This window comes from Corythoichthys intestinalis, chromosome 7, assembly GCF_030265065.1.
Source record: "Corythoichthys intestinalis isolate RoL2023-P3 chromosome 7, ASM3026506v1, whole genome shotgun sequence".
Lineage (NCBI taxonomy): Eukaryota > Metazoa > Chordata > Actinopteri > Syngnathiformes > Syngnathidae > Corythoichthys > Corythoichthys intestinalis.
This window is the reverse complement of record NC_080401.1, coordinates 47,797,380-47,817,949: the sequence shown is the minus strand read 5'-3', so window position 1 is coordinate 47,817,949 and position 20,570 is coordinate 47,797,380. Positions and strand designations below refer to the sequence as shown.

Below are 20,570 nucleotides of genomic sequence, written 5' to 3'. Positions count from 1 at the left end.
GAAAAACAAAGAAAAGATCCTCAGCACCCCTTGCTGTGAGTACTTCCAGCGCCTCTGGTCAACAACGATGATAACGAAAATATTTTGTCGACGATGACGTGCAAAAAAGTGTCTTGGAGCACAAGAACATAACGAGACAAATGCCAGTTTTCGTCTGACGAGACGACAACGCGATGAAAATGCGACATTGTTTCTGTTATTTGTTCACAATGCGGGACATTTTCATATCGTACGTGGAGTACGTTAGCTTGTATCGTAGCAGTGTTGGAGTTGTGTCACTCATGTGAGATATGCTGCGCCTCTCCTTAACGGAGTTTAGGATCTGTTTTAAGCTAGGCTGTGCTCCATCTTGCTTGTTTGGAAAAACATGGTATGATCTGTTTTCTTATTTTGGCAAGAAAGAATATGCAAAGTTGCATTAGCCTGTAAAGGTCTGTGCTGAGTGATCATTACACACTTAAAGTAACTCGTCACCTTAGTTTAGCATACATGTTAGCATTGAATTTATTTAATTGTTTAATTTTTTTTGGTTTAATGGGGGTAATTAGTACATTTTAATTGTTTCGTTGAAAATAATGTATTGCTTTTCCTGCTGAGTGTGTGTTTTTATCCTTGTAGACCAGGGGTGGGCAAACTGCTCCTCAAGGGCTGAGTGGGTCCTGGTCTTTGTTACAACTGATCCATCACAGGCAGTTTAACCAATGAAATGTCCGGGGAAACAAGAAGCACCTGACTGGAATCAATTGATTGCACTTGTAAGACACCAGATCGGTGAAAAGATGTCCTTTTGATGGGTTGCAACGAAAACCTGCACCCGGCCCTTTGAGGAATAGTTTTACCACCCCTGTTGTAAACGCTGCAATATGTGCTCGTCTATGTTTATTCGAAATTGTTGGAAACCTTTTGCTTTTTTTTGGACAAAAAATTGGATGGATTGAATGGACAAAAAACATTTTGAGTAACCGTCGACTAAAATAGAGAAATTTGTATGGGACTTTCTTTTTTTAGTCATTTTGAAGTGACTACAATATGACTGATAAGTACTTTTGACAAAGACGAAAATTAAAAGGAGTGCCAAAAAACAACACTGAGATTTAGAAGTGTAGAGTTGAGTACTGTGTATGTTTATTTTCATAATACAACAATTAGCAACTAGAAGGAATTTATGATGATGCATAATTTACTATTGTTTTGGTGATATACATCATATTGTCCAGCATTAGTTCCTTGTCACTAAATGATGTAATAAGATTTAAATACAAGGTTTTGGCAGTATGTTCTGGAATTTTTGGTTGTAGAAAGCTTCAAGACAAAAACAAAAATCTGAATTATATGCAGGGGTGAAAGTGGCTAGAACTTCTTGCCGGAATTCCCAGACGTGAAGGTCGCCACGGAGCCAGAAATTTTATTATTATTTTTTTTCTTTTATTTATTTATTGGGGGGGGGGGGGGGGGTTGTCAAACCTCTTAAACTACTGAAATGCAAAGAAAACTGTTTTAGCACAGTTATTTCTATGAAATACAAAAACTGATTTTCATTCAAAATTGTATTTTTTCAATGATTTGCAAAATAAAGGTTAACAAAGACAGCAATAACCCCAACCTTTATCTCCTAATTTTTATTTTCCCTCATTTCCTCACATACTAATGGCCAAATCTCAATTTTAACTACTTAAGAACATAGGATGTATATTAAAAATGAAGTTAATGTAAATATTTACTTTTTCTATTTTTTTTAAATAACAATAGATATAAGTAACATGTATTCAGAAAAAAAGGTGAAAATGACTTATATTATGCAGAGTGAAATGGAATCTATTTTGAAAATCGCGCAAACATTGACGTTTTTAAATCATAAGGAAATGAATAAGTAGCCTAACATAAATGAACAAATATAAATCCAAAGTGCACATTGACAGCTAAGATGTTCTGAACCTCTCCATCAGCCCATCAGAGCAAAAAAACAACTACATATGATAAATAAGCCTGCTCAACTCTTTCGTTGCTCTTAAAGATTTGATCCATTTTATGTTGTATTGCCCTTTTTTTGTCGCATCAATTTAACCTTTTTTTTTTTTTTTTTGTGCTGTTTTAGAAAACCAACCAAGCACTTTGTTATGTTTGTTGTTAATACATGTGTATGTAAATCTGATGTTGGTAGATTGTTTTCTTCTTGGAGTTGAAATGCATGTGTGGCAGCTTAGCTTTTTTTTTCTTTCTTTTTTTACTTAGCGTTTTGACAGTTGCCGTCATATTTTCGGAATCAAAGCACCATGTACCGGAATAGCATTCCGGCCCTGAATCTTATACCGGAACTGCGTTCCTGACCGTTCTGGCCCATTTTCACCCCTGATTATGTGTATAGCCTATTTTTTTGGTATATCGTTAAAGATGGTAAACGTAAAATTGTTTTGCTATGCCATAAGAGTGCACTTACAACGGGATCCTCATTTCAGACAAATCTCACTAACCTTGCCATCCTCCCTAACGCGTGTTTCTCTAAGTGACCACCTATTACCTACATTTTAAGTTTAAAGCGTATTTTAGTGGCTGGCTATTACACAGCATGCCGTAAGGTCCTGGAGCTCATCCAGGAATCTCCTGCAGCCAGTGGTTTAGAAGCCCACTTTCTAACCGGCCAAGAATGTGCGAGAGCTCCTTCAAAGGAGCTAAGTGCGGTTAAAGCAGGTATACCCGAATCCACAGGTGCCCACATTAGAGCCGCCGCAACCAATAACTGAAAGCTCACACCTGTACCAGAACAAGAACAATAAGGGAAAAAGTATGAGGAAAAAAAAAAGATGAGAACTGAAAGCTGCAGAAGAATGCAGTGGACTTTCTTAAACTTCTTGATAAATGGTGCCTATGTAGAGAAAGGCTGAAGTGTCGGAGGTCAGTGTTTTTTTCCAGCTTGAGACAGTGTTAAAAGACATGTCGGTCAAAGGAACAAGCAATGAGTTTCGCGGCGGGTCAAAGAAGACGCAAGGAGAACATGACCTGAGACAAAGAAGTGCTTGTACCATGTCCGTCAGCTTTCAGTCCACTGGGAGGGGGTCCAGGGTCCGCCAGTGAGAGGCCTCTGTGTGATAAATGTCCCCGCTACTTGACTCTGTCACCAGGCCCTCGGCCGGGACAATGGCTGGGGTCAAAGCGGAGAAAAGGGGCCACTTTTCCTCTCTCTTTGACTGTTTATTCCAAAGGGTCTGCTCCACATCAGGACTTGCCGGACTGGAGAGTAAACAAAACACTTTTCACTGTTGTCTTTACTCAAGCCTGTTTATTTGTGACCATTCATCATCTCTGTAAAGACTGCGCGCTAGCCGCGCTTTCGTGCCTCAGGCGAGTCAAACGCGAACGGACGGAGATGAATGCAAGGCTGCCGAGGAGGAAGCACACGACAACATTTGATGTATGATTCATTTACATTTGGGGAATGTTTGGAAAAACAAAAGGCTACGCATACCATACCTGCACTCCAATCAAGTGCTTTCACCCTCAGGCAAAATATCACTTGAAAGACATACATAATTATTGTCATCTGCGGACTTATTTCCCCCAATTTCTACCCTCATAACTTTTTTTTAACAGAAGTATAAATGACTGAGATAATGGGGTTTTATAACTTTGTGAGTGTAGTCAATGCCATTATACCAAATTAGTACATTACCTTTGCTCATGTGCTAATCATTTTTGCTTGGACACAACACGTTTGCTAGCGGCTAGCTAAGATGGTAATGGCCTAGCCAACTTTTCCGTGTTTTCCCACTTTTTTTTAAACAAAGCTAACATTTCCATTATGCTTATGTCAATCTCAGTGTTCATAAAAGGTCATATCCTGGCTGGTATTTAAAGTATAGGCTTGAACATCGAAAATATGACTACTAAATGAGCAGAATGAATTCTCAGCTCAAAAACTTACAGGACTTGACTACCATTTTTCATCGAAACAAAAAAAATAGTCAATGAATTTTAGAATGAATGAATGAAACGGGAATGAATGAATTATTTTTTTTCAACCTTTAAAGTGTTCTTTGTTTTGTTATTTTCTTATTTGGTGGAGTTTGTAATTTACACTCGTCGCATGAAGGACAACTGGGCCGCAGTTAGGGGTGCACGATATCCATTTTTTGAAACCGACACCGATATCGATAACTTCCTGCTCCTCAAAGCCAATACCGATATCGATAACCGATAATAAATATATAATTTTTTAAATGTATAACCTGAGTTTTTGAACACCTGGAGGTTTAAAAAAAATGTGGTGCAGTGGTGGATTCAACATAGATTTGCCTTTGATCTCATCAGATTTTTCATAATGACATGAACAAAACAGTGCGTTTCACTTCTGCACTGCCCGACAGCCATCTAAGAATGAATGCTAGGGTTGTTCCGATCATGTTTTTTTGCTCCTGATCCGATCCCGATCGTTTTAGTTTGAGTATCTGCCGATCCCGATATTTCCCGATCCGATTGCTTTTTTTTTTTGCTCCCGATTCAATTCCAATCATTTCCGATAATCACAATCACTTCCATCGCATCTCTTGAGGGGCTGCATTCAGGTAGGCTCGTTTCCCGACAATTCAGGTCACCTTCAAAGCGTCTGCCGTCCTCAAGACGGAAGCAGAATTATTGCTGGCTGACAGTGGGAGATGGGAACGAGGCTAGCATCAGGTGTAGCAAACAAAGAAACGTTACCAAACTTTGGAAAGCATTGTCTAATTGAATGAGCAGGGACAAACAGCTTGGAGTCAGAAGTACGTGCGCTATTCTCGAACCTGAACGCACCCCAAGTCTTGGATGACAAATCAACAGACCAGAGAGTCGACTCGACACGGCTGGTAGTTTCTTCAATTTATTCAGAGTAAGTAACGCACCGCTTTTGACCGTCAGTAACGGTAACGGCGTTGTAACGGCGGAAAAAGTAATTAGTTAGATTACCCCGTTACTGAAAAAATAACGCCGTTACTCCCACCACTGTTGCCGAGTAACTCATTGCTCTTACAGTGAGGTAACTGAGTTACTAATTCAATTACTTTTTGGGAGAAATGTTTGTAACTTAAGTGGTTATTTGGTAAAAGTAAGATTAACAACACTGGTGGTGACCACTGCCCCTGAAAGCGTTAATATAATCGGATTTTGGTCATGTTTCTGGGAAACCTTCTGGGAGGCTAAAGAGTAAAGGAGAACCCTGAATTCCCCCGCTTCAACTTGCGTCTCCACGATTAACAGGAACCCAGGGATCAATGCACGGGCCGGCGCATGTTGTTGAAGCTCCCCCTTTCCAGGACTCAAGATCAAACGGCATACCAAATCGAATCAACACAAACCACCCTGGAAATATAACATCGGTCTACGCAAAACCCGGGTGTCAAAATAGGCAGGAATTAAAGAATCCATTTATCCACAAAATAAGTCAATTGTCACGAGTATGGAAATGGGGCAGAGGGCAAGCATGAAGGTCCGTTTAAGAACCCGTATGAGAACATTTCTGAGCTTATGAACGGGAACCGACATGGTTGTGAGAACATGGTCAACACCCAGATTTGTAGTATTACTCATGTTTCCATAAGTGACTCAAAAGGACATATGGAATTGCATATGCACGTACGAAATATACTTACCAAGATTATCTATAAATACAAACATCACAAGCATACTACCCCTCCCATATGAAACCTAATTAAAAAGTGAATAAAAGTAAGTCGAAAGTATGGGTCAGAAGTCTAAGTCATCTAACCAATCACGTGAGGTTGGTAGATCGACCTGAATACAATTTAATACAGACTATGTGGTCAAATCCGCATTTGTCAATGGGTCAAAACATATTTATGGACCCTTAATAAAATAATCCTAGTCAGTTTGCGAATTAAGAAGATGGACTTCGTTGGTAATGTACGGGCAAGAATGATCCGCCATGATACAACGGTCGTAATCATGTTATTATATGAAGCATCACCATCGGGAGAATACAAGAGGTATTATTAAAATTAAGATGAAAAGCCAACTGACTTTTTCAGGCGTTACATTCCACATTATTATCTTGTGTGTATTAAACAATAAGAACATCATATCAAATTGCAATTAAAATTAAGGTGCACATCATCAGTTCTGAGCCTTGAGATCACCGGACGTTTCGGCCCTTACTACAAGACGTCCTCACCCAAGGAAGGCCCAGCCAAGGTTGATCAATCCCCAGTGTGTGCTTAAAAAGTTACCTAGTGTTACTAAGGATTAGCGCGGTATTGAATCTGGATGCAATGATTAAACTCACGATCCAAATAATAGCTAAATTATTTCAGAACGGGATATTGTTTCAACAAAGATGTTCAGAATTGCGGTAGTAAGTCAGGGTTCAAATAACAACCCCAAAGGTAACGGTTCCACAACCTTCGGATATGGGTAACAAAAAAGTAATTTTATGTATTTATTTTATTTATTTATATATTTATTTATTAAATTATCTTTCAATTTATTTATTCATTTTATTTAATTATTCATTTTGTTTTTTACAGTGTAGTCTTTGTCGTACCGTCAATGTCAGTAAAATCACCACTCATCCAAGCCAGTCCCCATACAAATTGTTTCCTAAACATTTTATACAAATAAAAGTCCTCCACCTACGTATAAACAATCACATTCATCCAAGTTTATTTCCAATCATCCCCATTCATTCCATCAGACATTCACCAAATGTTCCACTGACTAGGATACAAAACCTAATATTCATTTTAAGGAAATAAAAGAGCCATAGAATCAAACCAATCAAACTGAATTAAATTAGGCCTGTGTAAATTAGGACCAGGGCCGGCCCAGCCAATACACAGACTATGCAGCTGCTTAGGGCCCCTGACCACTCGGGGGCCCCCAATCTGGCATTTTTAAAATTTATATTCTATTTTGTTTACAACAGTTTGCTTTATTTGACTTTTGTGAGTTTTGATACTCGATTACAAGCTTAAAAAAAATAAAAGTTCTTCCTTAACTTCTTTTTCTTCTTTTAGAAAAAGGTTTGATGCTATCTACTGTAAGTACTGACAATCATTTGGAGTGAGAAGTTTGAAGTATGCAGTGCAACAAAATCTGATTAATATACAAAATATGGGTTGGTTTGCATGTATGGGTTTCACAGTACACTGTGACGAAATGTTGGGTCAAAAATATGGGCCCCTTTGCATTATTTTGCTTAGGGCCCCCAAATGGCCTGGACCGACCCTGATTAGGACATTCTAAACGAAAGTAAATTATTCAACATCAAATCCAGTTTTCTGAAAACTTTCTGGGAGGCTAAAAGTTGTTCAAAAATGAATTCCAATGCATTCCGAGTTTACAGCAAACCTGTCATCGCCCTCTTAACCTGCGCCCACCCGACTCCCCTCTTTTTAAGGAAGAGGAGGAGGTGGGGTGGTGGGGGGTACGCCCCTTCCCACTCCTCCAGCGCAGACACGCTCCAAACTTGTTGAGCGCACCGCGGAAACTTTCCAAAAGACTTTCTGTCAGTGACTTCGCTACTCATCGAGAGGAGGAGGGAGAGAAGAGCTGATTTGGGGGCGCTTAGCAGTGGGGATGGCGAGGAGGCGCGATGGTCACCCCGTTACGCGGCTCGTGTGAGGCCGCTCTAAACGTGACGCAGACAGAGCCGTGAAACACAAGGAAGAGGGCGATAGAGAACAAGCTGCAGGTCCTCCTGTCATCTAGAGTAGACACCATGGTGCGCGTGCAGGGGCTCGGCTGGCTGCTCCTGAGCGCGCTGCTCTACCCCGTGGCGCCCTGGGGCGCGCGGCCGGCCGGCAGACCCAGGCAGTGCGACCCCCCGAAGGCGGTGAGTGCAACGCTGCCCGTTCAAGTGCACGTACATATTCTGACACTTATTTAAGTTTGTAAAACCAATTATGGTTCTAACAATGACTAAAAGTTCTTAAGGATGAACATTTGTTATATAAAATATTATTTCGTAGCACCACCATGAGTTAAAGAAAATTATATGGGATCCTTACTGAAACACACATTAAATACAACAACATATTATATATAACGTGTTATATATAACTATAAATAATAATGATAATATCCTGTCACTTTAATTGAGGGGACTTAAAAAATAATCAAGTTTTATGTGGCAACGTCTTAATTTGGCAAGGAAGATGTAATACTATAAGCAAAAAGAAAAATATAAAAATCAATCCAATGTGAGAAAAATTGAATTAAAAATGTATAAATTGCACAAAATGAATGTTGCAAAATTACAAGAGCAATAATATAGGTGCAATTTGATTTGAAAATTCTGATAAAATATTTGTTGTGAGAGAGCAAAAGAAAATCTTAATTTGAGAAACAAATTAACATTGTCATACAGAATAATGGAACACATATATATCAAATACTATTGTGTTCTTTTTTTAAAGAATAAAGTGATATTACAAAAAAATAAATGAAAATCTTCGATTGTATGGGACGACATAACAAAATCTCACAAGGCTGTACAATATTTGTGAGAATTTTATGGTGACTATTCTTACATCTCACACCACAAAGCATGGTGGAGTTTGACTTGTGGCACGGGGAGACACAATTTTGATGACCCCGAAACGCAGTGTTAGCAATAAAATTAATAAATATAAGATATATGCTCGGATATTAGTTTAGCCCATGCACGTACTGTACATACAGGCATCACAGCTGTGTGTGTGTGCGTGTAGGTGTGAGTGCGCGTTTTCTGTCTTACCGAGTGGAGAAGTAGACGCTGCATCCGTTTTGACTGAATATTCAAGCCAGGAACATTTATAACAATACGTTGAAAATGTCTTTAATGGAGCAAACTGAAATTCCGCTCACTGTTTTGGCGGTGCTCTCCTGCGTTTCATGGCTTTGGTTTAAAAAAAAAAAAAAAAAAAAGGTATATCCATCTTGCCTCTTCTGTCATCAGGTGTTTTTTTTTGGGGGGTGGCTAAGCAAAGCAAATGACATTCTCTAAGGTGCTAGTCACATGATCTGTTTGAAAAATAATGTTGACCCGTTATAAAAATACATTTTATGTTCATTTCATTCATTTTTGTTGTTTTATTGCTTTACAACTTTTATGGACAACATTTTACCGGCAAAGTCTTAATTTTAAATTCATATATACTGGAAAGTCAATTACATGCAATGACATTTTAGGCCACCAGGGGCTGCTGTGCTTGTTTTGGCCAATATCTGCGGTGAATGGGCACCTTTTGAAACCCAAAAAGGCTCAGACACCTCTCTTTGGTGCAGCAACAATTTTCTGCAGCCGACGAATTAATCCGCAAAATTAGCTGAATCTGCAGTCCAGCAGAATGCTATAAAGCAATGCTGTATTGTGAGATGCTAACCAGGGTGACATTCGCATTCGTCCTAAACCCAAGCTGGAAATCACTTATTTTCATGGCGCGGGATTCAAAAATTGAATATATAAAATGATTGCTTCCACACACATCCAAGCGGATCATTTCATTCAGGAGCATAAAACACCGTGTGAAATATGAAATAAATATACTTTTTGGTGTCATACGCACTTTAATGCCCATTTCATTCCCCTGCAAAATAACATTTTAAAAATTGGGAATCATTTTCAATCTATACATTACCTTTTTGTAGGGCTGTCAAACTATTAAAATCTTTAATCGAGTTAATTACAGCTTAAAAATTAATTCATCGTAATTAATCGTAATTAATCGCAAGTCAAACCATCTATAAAAGATGCCATATTTTTCTGTAAATTATTGTTGGAATGGAAAGATAAGACACAAGATGGATATATACATTCAACATACGGTACATAAGGACTGTATTTGTTTATTATAACAATAAATCAACAAGATGGCATTAACATTATTAACATTCTGTTAAAGCGATCCATGGATAGAAAGACTTGTAGTTCTTAAAAGATAAATGTTAGTACAAGTTATAGAAATTTTATATTAAAACCCCTCTTAATGTTTTCGTTTTAATAAAATTTGTAAAATTTTCAATCAAAAAAAAAAACGAGTAGCCCGCCATTGTTGATGTCAATAATTACTTACACAATGCTCATGGGTGCTGAAGCCTATAAAATCAGTCGCACCCAAGCGCCAGCAGAGGGCGGCAAAACGTGAGCGTTTCCCTGTACTGTCATTTAAATCTGTCTGAGCGGGGCATCTGCATTAATTGCGTCAAATATTTTAACGTGATTAATTAAAAAAATGGCGTGGCTCAGTGGTAGAGTAGTTGTCCCCCAAACCCAGAGGTTGTGGGTTCAATTCTCCGCCCTGATGAACACGCCTAAGTGTCCTTGAGCAAGATACTGAACCCCACGTTGCTCCTGGTGCTGCGTCACCAGTAAGTGGATGGTGAGATAGTGTAAAGCGCTTTGAGCGCCTTGAAAGGTGGAAAAGCGCTATATAAGTGTAACACCATTTACCAACACCAACACCCGTTAACGCGATAATTTTGACAGCCCTAAATTTAATATAAAAATACAATAGAGAACAACATGCTGAATAAGTGTACAGTGCATGAACAACGAAATGCGAATATACTGTCCTCACCAGGACGCTACGGCTTGGTCCTGGCTATACAGCTAGCTAAACTCCCAAATGACGATGCTTGACGTCCCTATAATTTGCAGAATCAATTTCGTCCTCGATACCAAACAAGTTCGCATCAATGTCAATAAATGATAATTAGGTACTGTACTGTTACAGCAATGACACAAACGATTAGCATGCGTTTGCTAGCATTAGCACATCGTTCAAACAACCAGACAACTGGCTTTATATGTCCGATCGTAGGTGGAAAACACACAACATCAACAACAGAAAAGATGATACACACAGGCGTCGCCTCTGTAGAGATATTTTACAAGCATAAACAATAAACGTAGGTTCGCAGCCGTGTTTCTCTCTCGCTAACTCGCCAACTCACTCAAGCTGCGTAGCTGTCTGTCCTCTTCTGGCGTGTGAGCGGTCTTCGCGTAAACAAGTGCGAGTGCGCCCTCACGTGGGCGTGAAAGCGCCACAAACTAAAAGCATGCATTTCAATATAAAAAAAGTCAATAATACAATTGAACACACGTTGTCAAGCCTGAACGCGAACGTGGCCATAGCTATTAACATGCTAACAAGTTTACTGAACCATCAGTATCACTCCAAAACACCAAAATAACATGTGAAATGATATATTGTGTTAATAATTTCACACATAATTCGCTCCTGATTATAAGTCGCACCCTTAGCCAAACTATGAAAAAAAACCCGACTTACTGTATAGTCCGAAAAAAAATGGTCATTTTAATGATAATGTATGCACGTGTCTATTTTTTGTACTGTAAATTGTCACAAGAGAAATGATCAAAAGAACAAAGTTCTTGCAAATCTGCGTTAGTGCAACTTGTCGCCTAAGATAAAAGACTAGTGCCAGTTTTAAAAGCTTTTTATGTGACAAGTGCAAATGGGGAACTTGACTTCATTTGGAACATATTTGTTGATCTTTCAGCCACATTCCAGCACTAAGTGCCTTATTTACAAGAAAAACAATAGACATATTTGCATGTTTCATTAAAAAAAGAGTAGCAAATGTGGGTGCAGTCCGCTCAGTTCATTCAAATGCAGCTGTGGTGAAAAGACGAGCCGTTTCTCCAAGTGGACACAATTCATCCAAGATGATGAGCTTTAGGAGATGGCGCTCCATAACTTCACATGACTTCTAACGCAGCACGCCGCACTCTGTTTTGTGTTAAGAGTAATTACCTCCATAAAAAAGGAGCCCAGCGCGTCAAGGCTCTGCGGAGAAGTCCAGCACATAAGCTCACCACTTTTCCATGTCTTAAAGTCTTCTCTTAAAAGTGCGCGATCTTTTCACTGCATGACACAATGACTAATGACATGAGATGCTGCACATGCATAGAGAATCAAAAACTGAAGAAAATGAAAATGCCATTCACTTTGCCTAGAACTGAAAAGTGAATTAAAGTTCTATTTCTGCATATTTGCCACAAGACACAAAGACGCTCTGGATTAAATAAAGCGCCCTGGATTTATTTTGTCTGGGTGGAAACGATGCCAGATATTGCAATATGTTCATCGCACTTAATTTCAATGATAAAAAGCAAGCCCCGTGAGACTGTGGACTTGGGTTTTTGGCGGACGTTTCCATTCGAACGACAAAAGCGGCATTGGCAGCACACTTTAATTGGAAGTGAAGGAAACCTTGGTCAGATTTTTGAAGTCCGCAAATTCAAAGAATAACTTGAAATCCCAGCAATGGGTTTGATCCTTCAAATGCCTGATTACACCGTGTCTCCGAAGCCAGTAGATTGTTTATAAAAGCCAAAAGCGGCCACGGTGCCAATAGCAAAGTCGCAGCACATGCGCTCTCGCCGGGCGCTTAACAAGAACCATATTCAAAAGGCAATATGGCATTATGTTGATTTAATTTGCTGTAACATAAGAGCAGCAAGTCACAAACAATACAGTGGGTATGTCTGTCAACAACTAAGGGCCCCTATGGTGTCAGAAATGTCACAAACCAAAATCTCTCAGCAGGTTTTCAGCAAGGAACAGGCTGCTTTCAGCTTTTTGGACTTTATAGGCTTCACTCAGTATATTTGCACTGCTGTCTTCAAATGCTTCCTGGGCCGGAGAGGCTTTGGCCAGCCAGCTCTACGGAGCTCGACAATAAACGGCGGTCTGTTTACTGACATGGGCCTCACTATAAACGGCACCATGGCAGCGCAGCCTGACGGGGTGTCTTATCTACTTTGCGTTCCCCAAAATGATATCTCAGTCTTATGTAAGTGGATAAGCATGACAAGCATTCAGCAGTGAATAACATAGTAACACTAAAAAATGCAATTTCTGGATAAGATGGATAGGGATGCTTTCATGCTGGTCAGTAAACTCCTGCAGGTCATTTCCGAGTCACTTCCCATTGATTTCAGTTCGCTTGTTGATAGGACTGTCCCATAGTTACTTTTTAACCGATATCCCGATATTGTCAAACTCCAAAAATCTAATACCGATATCAAACCGATCAGAGGTGGGTAGAGTGGGCAAAAATTTTACTCAAGTAAGAGTAACGCATAGACTTCATAATATATTGACAGGAAATGGGAATCGGGACCGAATAATAGTATAATATATATATATATATATATAATTAGGGCTGTCAAACCATTAAAATTTTTAATCGAGTTAATTACAGCTTAAAAATTAATTAATCGTAATTAATTGCAATTAATCGCAATTCAAACCATCTATAAAATATGCCATATTTTTCTGTAAATTATATATATATTCTGTAAAATAAATTGTTGGAATGGAAAGATAAGACACAAGATGGATATATACATTCAACATACGGTACATAAGGACTGTAGTGGGCATTTCACTCTACTGTCATTTAAATATGTCTATGCTGTCCTCACTCCGAAGCGTCTACTTTTTCCAAAGCTAGACAGCTAGTGAACGACGCCTTAATAATCAGACTTCTTCATTTTTCATCTGATTTATAAATAAAATGGCCTCAAACCATTGTCCTCTTTAGACCGTCGTAAAACTACAAAAAAAATAGTACACAAGCATTGCATTAGCAACAACGTTAGCTTAGCACGCTATACAGGTTCACTAAACATTAAAAAAAAAAAAGCGTCTCATACAAAAAATATAACATTTCGCTTACTAACATAATATGTACATTCTTTACAACAACCATACTTACGGACAAATCTTGACCAAGGATCATATAAGCACAACATTACAATGTAGGCGTCAGCCCGAGACGTCGTGCAGCCATATTGAACTGGCAAGAAAACAATAAACCATGTCGCAAAGCGACCACAAGAGTTCGCTGTTAGACAGCACAAAAAGCCTTGCTGTAAAACTTACCAAAAGGCAGAATACTGTCTGAGCGGGACATGTGCATTAATTGCGTCAAATATTTTAACGTGATTAATTTAAAAAATGAATTACCGTGCGTTAACGCGATAATATTATAATTAGGGCTGTCAAAATTATTATACTAGGGCTGTCAAACGATTAAAATTTTTAATCGAGTTAATTACAGCTTAAAAATCAATCGTAATTAATCGCAATTTAAACCATCTATAAATATACCATATTTTTCTGTAAATTATTGTTGGAATGGAAAGATAAGACACAAGACGGATATATACATTCAACATACTGAACATAAGAACTGTATTTCCTTATTATAACAATAAATCAACAATATGGCATTAACATTAGCATTCTGTTAAAGCGATCCATGGATAGAAAGAGTTGTAGTTCTTAGAAGATAAATGTTAACAGAAGTTATAGAAATTTTATATTAAAACCCCTCTTAATGTTATCGTTTTAATAAAATTTGTCAAAACTTCAATCAAAAAATAAAGTCGTAGCTCGCCATTGTTGATGTCAATAATAACACAATGCTCATTGTGCTTAAACCCATAAATTCAGTCGCACCAAAGCGCCAGCAGAGGGAGACAAAAAACACAAGTAACAAGTGCACATGACACTGTGCTATCATTTTAATCTGTTTGAGCGGGGCATGTTCGTTAATTGCGTCAAATATTTTAACGTGATTAATTAAAACATTTTATTACCGCCCGTTAACACGATAATTTTGACAGCCCTATATTATACAGATAAAATATTGCAATATATATATATATATATTATTATACGTATATATATCATGTATAATATATACAGTATAATATAGTATAATATACAGTATATAATAGTAATAATATTAAAAAAAAAAAAAAACTTACAGTGTATCACAATAGTGAGTACACCCCTTGCATTTCTGCCGATATTTAAGTATATCTTTTCATGGGACAACACTGACAAAATGACACTGTGACACAATGAAAAGTAGTCTGTGTGCATCTTATATAACAGAGTTCATTTATTTTCCCCTCAAAATAATTCAAAATGTAGCCATTAATATCTAAACCCCTGGCAGAGGTGGGGGGGTCAGCCTGTTAGTGCTCAGACCATACGCTGTACTCTACATCAAATTGGTGTGCATGGCTATAGTGTAAAGCGCTTTGAGCGCCTTGAAAGGTGGAAAAGCGCTACATAAGTATAACACCATTTACCATTTACCATCACCCCCGGAAGGAAGCCTCTTCTGAAGACGGTACACAAGAAAGCAAACAGTTTGCTGAAGACATGTTAACAAAGCACATGAATTACTGGACCTATGGTCTGATGAGACAGGCGGGCATTCTTGTGTACCGTCAATACAATTATGAAGTCTATCAGTAGCGTTACTTAAAAATTATATTACTCAAGTAGGTATCCAAAAAATTTACTCAAGTACAAGTAAAAAAAATATCCAATGAAAAGAATACTCAAGTAATGAGTAACATTGTGACTACCTGCTTCTTTTTTTTTAAACAATGGAATTTTTTTCCTCTCAGCACAAACCTATCTACAGTGGTATGAAAAAGTACCTGAACCTTTTGGAATTTCACACATTTCTGCATATGATGTCAAAATCACACTGATGAAAAAAAACTCTGCTTTAACTAAAACCACCCAAACATTTATAGGTTTTCATATTTTAATGAGGATAGCATGCAAACAATGACAGAAAGGGGAAAAATAAGTAAGAAGAAGTAACGTAGCGCAGTCACAAGAACAGTTGGCCGCAATTGGCTAGCTGTACAGCGCATGTAAAATTGTTCTTTTGAATAATAACGGGTTGCAATTGTTGGATTGCGTACATATTGTGTAAACATCTATCCATCCAACAGTGCCATTCAGACATTGTGTTTTAATTACATCTGTCTGTCTATTCACATACATACACCACACTCACGATCGCCACAATGAAGACCCCAAAACCGCAGTGTTGTTGCACTTTAATCCTTGTTGCTTATTTTCACCCTTGCTTTTCCACAGCAAAGCGACATGAATTCTTTCCTGTGGAAAGTGAAGCGCGCACCGCCACATCCTCCTTCCTACCTGTATGGCACCATCCATGTGCCCTACACCCGAGTATGGGATTTCATCCCCAATGTCTCCAAGCGGGCATTCCACAGCAGCCACAATGTTTTCTTCGAGTTGGACTTGACCGACCCGCTCACCGTCTCCAAGCTGACCAGCTGCCAGCTGCTTCCCCACGGGGAGAACTTGCAAACCCTACTACCTCGAGACTTGTACCGCCGCCTCAAACGCCACTTGGACTACGTCAAGCACATGATGCCATACTGGATGACGGCCGACCAGCGCGGCCGTGGCCTCTACGCAGACTACTTGTTCAACGCCATTGCGGGAAACTGGGAGCGGAAGAGGCCGGTGTGGGTGATGCTGATGGTCAACTCTCTGACCGAGTGGGACGTGCGGTCCAGAGGGACGCCGGTATTGGACTTGTTTTTGGCTCAGGAGGCCGAGAGGATGGGGAAAACCACTGGGGCGGTGGAGCGGGTGGAGGAGCAGTGTCACCCCCTCAATGGCCTAAACTTCTCTCAGGTAAGAAAAAAAGCTTTGACTTGTTTTCTACCTGCATCAAGAATATTACAATCTGTTTGCATGGTTTTTTTTGGCAACTACTGTATATGTCAAAACCTTTGCCTACAAGGAGCATTTTTTCAGTTTTCTAATGATGGAAATCCCTTTCAGTTTCAATGGGATAGGTTTTGAATAAATGATATAGAATGGATGTCCCTGATCCAATCATGTGATTGGAAATCGGGCCGATCATCACACACATCATACTCCATGGGGGAGCTCCAGCAAAGCGCGGTGGGCCGGGCGGCTGGGTAGAAGTTCCATGCAGCGGTCCCACTTCCCCAAGCCTCCCCAACCCTCTCCACAAAATCCCATCACGTTGCTAGGTAATGGCTGCCAGTCGGGGACCTGTAATAGGGTGGTAGGTGGGTCCCCCACGTTTTCTCAATGGCATGGCTCCCGGGGCGTGGCCTCGCCTCTGCCTGGGCTGTCGGCTACGGGAGTGGGGGGAGGTCGGGGCTCCGATCTCGTGTCGCCCCGCTGCGGCTCCTCGACGCTCTCCTGCTTCCACCTTCTCCTCTTTTCTCTGTCTGGGTATCCGTCCGCGCTCGGGTCGCTAGCTGGACGCCGGTGTGCCGGCTTGGTGTCGCCTGCTCCGGCGGGGGGCCTTGCCCTGCTCTGGGCTTGGTGGGCTGTTGGGGGTCACACGATCTGCCGTGCCGGTTGGGGGGCTCGTGGTCCGGGTGGGAGGGCGGGGGTGGGTGTGGGGGTTGGTGGTGCGTCCTCTCTTCTCATCCTTAAAGGCCAGTTGATGGGGGCGCGGGCGGCCCGGGGGACCACCCTGGATCTGTGGGGGCTCTGCGGGAGCAGGGATGGCTGTGCTCCCCCCCGGGGTTGGCTTGGGGGAGTGGGGGGGCGGTGTCCCTGGGGTGCTGTCTCCGCTCGTCTGCGTGGCTATGGCATGTCTGATGGGATTCGTGCATGGCTGGATGTGGTTGGGCGCGCCAGGGTGGGAGACCTCGTTGCCAGGATTGGCGATGGGACGACGTAGGGTGGGTTGCCAACGGGCTCACACTCACAATGGATTCACACGATTTCTGCGTTCTAGATCATAGGGCTGATTTGTGTCCACTCCACCCCCCCAGTCACTTATCTTCTAGACCCCCCCCCCTTCCCTGGTTAACAGGTACCCCACATGGTGTCAAACGGAAATACATCTAGCTGATGATAGCACCAACATATTAATAGTGTTTCTTCTGTCTCTCGCTCCTTTTTTTTTTTCTTCTGTTCCCCCATAACCCCTTCCTGTTCGCTGCTTTGTCTTAATAAACTAGGTATGTTGAATGATCACAATGGGAGTATGTCGTACTCCAATGTGAAACATTAAAACTTCAGACCAACCGGACACTCAGACTTCGAAAAGGATCAGGTTTTTATTTAAAAAATATATATATATATATTACTTATGTATATTTATTTTTATTTCATAAACACAATGTCATTGCCAAAAGAAACAAAAATATATGTTTTATACTCTGCAACACAGAGGATGTACTGTAAATGGTACAGTACTGTAACATATTTGGAACTTTTGTTGAAAAAAAAAAAAAAATAATAACAATATATTTTTTTTCCGGTATTGGATTGGGACTTGGTATTGGCAGATTCTCAAAATCTAAAAAAAAAAGGCGATCGGGACATCCCTAATATATAGTAAACCTGTACTATATACAGTGATACAAAACCAGCCATAAAAGAGAGGGGGAAAAAAAGTAATTGACACGAACCACTCCATAATTTTTGCTAACAACCAGTGTTGTCACAGAATACTTGAAAAAGTGATTTAATTGCTGATTACTCATTATGCTTAAAAAAGCAACAACAAAAAAAAAAAAAATCTAGTGATTTTACTGCTTTCTTTATCATCAAAGTAAACTTAAAGTAATTTAGTGGTTACTTTTTAATCATTTTTTCTCCCTTCCTCCCCTCAACATAAGAATGACAACAGAAATATGTCATCTCACGTAATTGACTTTCCGACAATTGAATTTAAAGGGTACAATCAGAATTTTTCACATAATCCTTAATCTTCGAGTTAGCAGACGTTTAATTAATCGATGGAGTTGATTTCAACTACCATTGGCTCGCGCTAGCTAGGCCACTCCGGAGCCCTGAAACTAACAAATAACTGACAAACTGCATGGAATTTGTTGAAATCAACTCCACCGACTAATTAAATCCCACTAACTCGAAGATTAAGCCTAATGTCAAAAATTCTGAATTTTGGGCTAGGTTAACAGCATATCAATGCGCAAATTGACTGCATAATAATCAACAACAAACAAATGAATTGCACAGTGCAATTAACACAAAGGTGGGTGCGGCTAATGATGCGCGCGCACAACCCGGAAGTACGGCGTACACACACGCGGTCAATTTGGCCAAAAAACGTGGTGGCAACTAAGCACTATACACTCAATCGGACTTACAACACATCTTAAAGATGCTATATGAACACTTCACCTCACGGCACGAATGTGCAACATGAATATGATGTAAACAATGCTCGCCGATGACTACCCGCCGTTGCAACGTCAAAGCTACGAAACAGCCGCACATGTAGCGGCTCCAACCTATCTCTGGAACCCTCCAGAATGAAGGAAAAAATACGATCATTCATGGACTCACACAGCTCAACATTTCCTCGCACATCTCAACAGATGGCTACACTCGGCTTGAATGTGCATACGCTCTTGCACACGCCTTTCTCTGTCCCAAAACACTTAGCACATGTGACTCGAGACAGAAACAGGTAGTAACTGTGAGCGGTTACAATGGAAACGAACACGTAGTGCGAACCTTTCTTACATTTTCTATTCAAAATGCTCTTCATACATGACTACAATATTCTTTATTCTTGATACATTCTGAGGCATTAACAAAATAGTAACGCACAAATACTACGGAAACTAACTTAGATTACTGGTTTCGAAAAATGAACGCGTTAGATTACTTGTTATTGAAAGAAAGTAATCAGATTACAGTAACGTGGCGTTAGTGACAACACTGCTAACAACACAAGATAAACTTGAATTTTATATTTTTTTTAATGCAGCCCCCTGCTATTGGTTTCATTTAGCAATATGAAGTAATATTACTACAGTTGTCCGATATTATCGGGTAGGCGATAATATCAGCTGATAAAAGCATTTAAAAATAATATCGACATCGGTTTTGCATTATCGGTTTGGGGTCATTATGCATGTTGCCGTCAATGTGAATGTAGAAACGTTCTTTCTTTGTACAAGGGCTGGTCATAGCTTAGCACAACAGTTATGCTTATTGACCATGACATGTCCATGTGACATTTGTTATGTGAGCATTATCATTTTTAAAACAGCCAACGGGCCATCACAATATAATTAGCCATAATAAGGTAAGCCCACGACCGCATATATCAGTATCGATTTGATATCGGTAGTGGATTTTTGGAGTTGGACCATATTGGGATATCGGTTAAAAAGTAATTAACGGACAACTCTAATTAATACGCTTGTTCAACATTAGTAGTCACTCAAAAATGTCAAGAACATGGGAGACACAGGAAGTTTTATCTCAAGTGTCTTACCTGAAACGTTCAAGTTTTTTCATGTTGCCATATTGACGAGCTTCTCAAGTCTCTTACACGCACATCGAGGCGCGAGGAGCTTCCTTGGGCTAGCTTAAGTCATGGAACCTCTGATGTATCCTCTGGGGCAGTGTTATAGTTTATTGATGATGACGTTAACTAATTACGATTGTCGAAAGTTTAAAGTGTTGCAGCATTCATTATATTTGAATCGAATTTAATACTATTTGAAGTTTAAAGAATGTCACTTTGTGGTTATCGTAATATTTTTGTTAAATCACTGAATATTTTGGGCTATAGTAATAATTCTATACAGACTCGTTTTGTGACCAGCATGTGAAATCCTTCTCTTTTACATGACGTAAACAAGGAAGGATTGTCTCATTTCTATAAATACTAACCTCATCATGAACCCTGGAAGTTAGCCTTTTTTTGTTTTAATTGACCACTGAACATTTACTTTGGCAATTTCTAGCAATCCTTCA

General features: G+C 39.7%; 2 protein-coding genes across 4 annotated transcripts in view; one reads left to right on the top strand and one right to left on the bottom strand.

Moving 5' to 3' along the window:
- scyl3 (SCY1-like, kinase-like 3) overlaps positions 1 to 20,570 on the bottom strand; it is a 324,580-nt gene that overhangs the window by 117,523 nt on the left and 186,487 nt on the right. The gene's annotated exons all lie outside the window — the stretch shown is intronic.
- trabd2b (TraB domain containing 2B) overlaps positions 7,451 to 20,570 on the top strand; it is a 202,296-nt gene continuing 189,176 nt past the window's right edge. The window contains exons 1-2 of the mRNA XM_057841177.1: positions 7,451 to 7,819; positions 15,909 to 16,478. Coding sequence (XP_057697160.1) covers positions 7,706 to 7,819; positions 15,909 to 16,478 — 684 coding nt within the window. The 5' untranslated portion in view covers positions 7,451 to 7,705. The remainder of the gene's footprint in view (positions 7,820 to 15,908; positions 16,479 to 20,570) is intronic.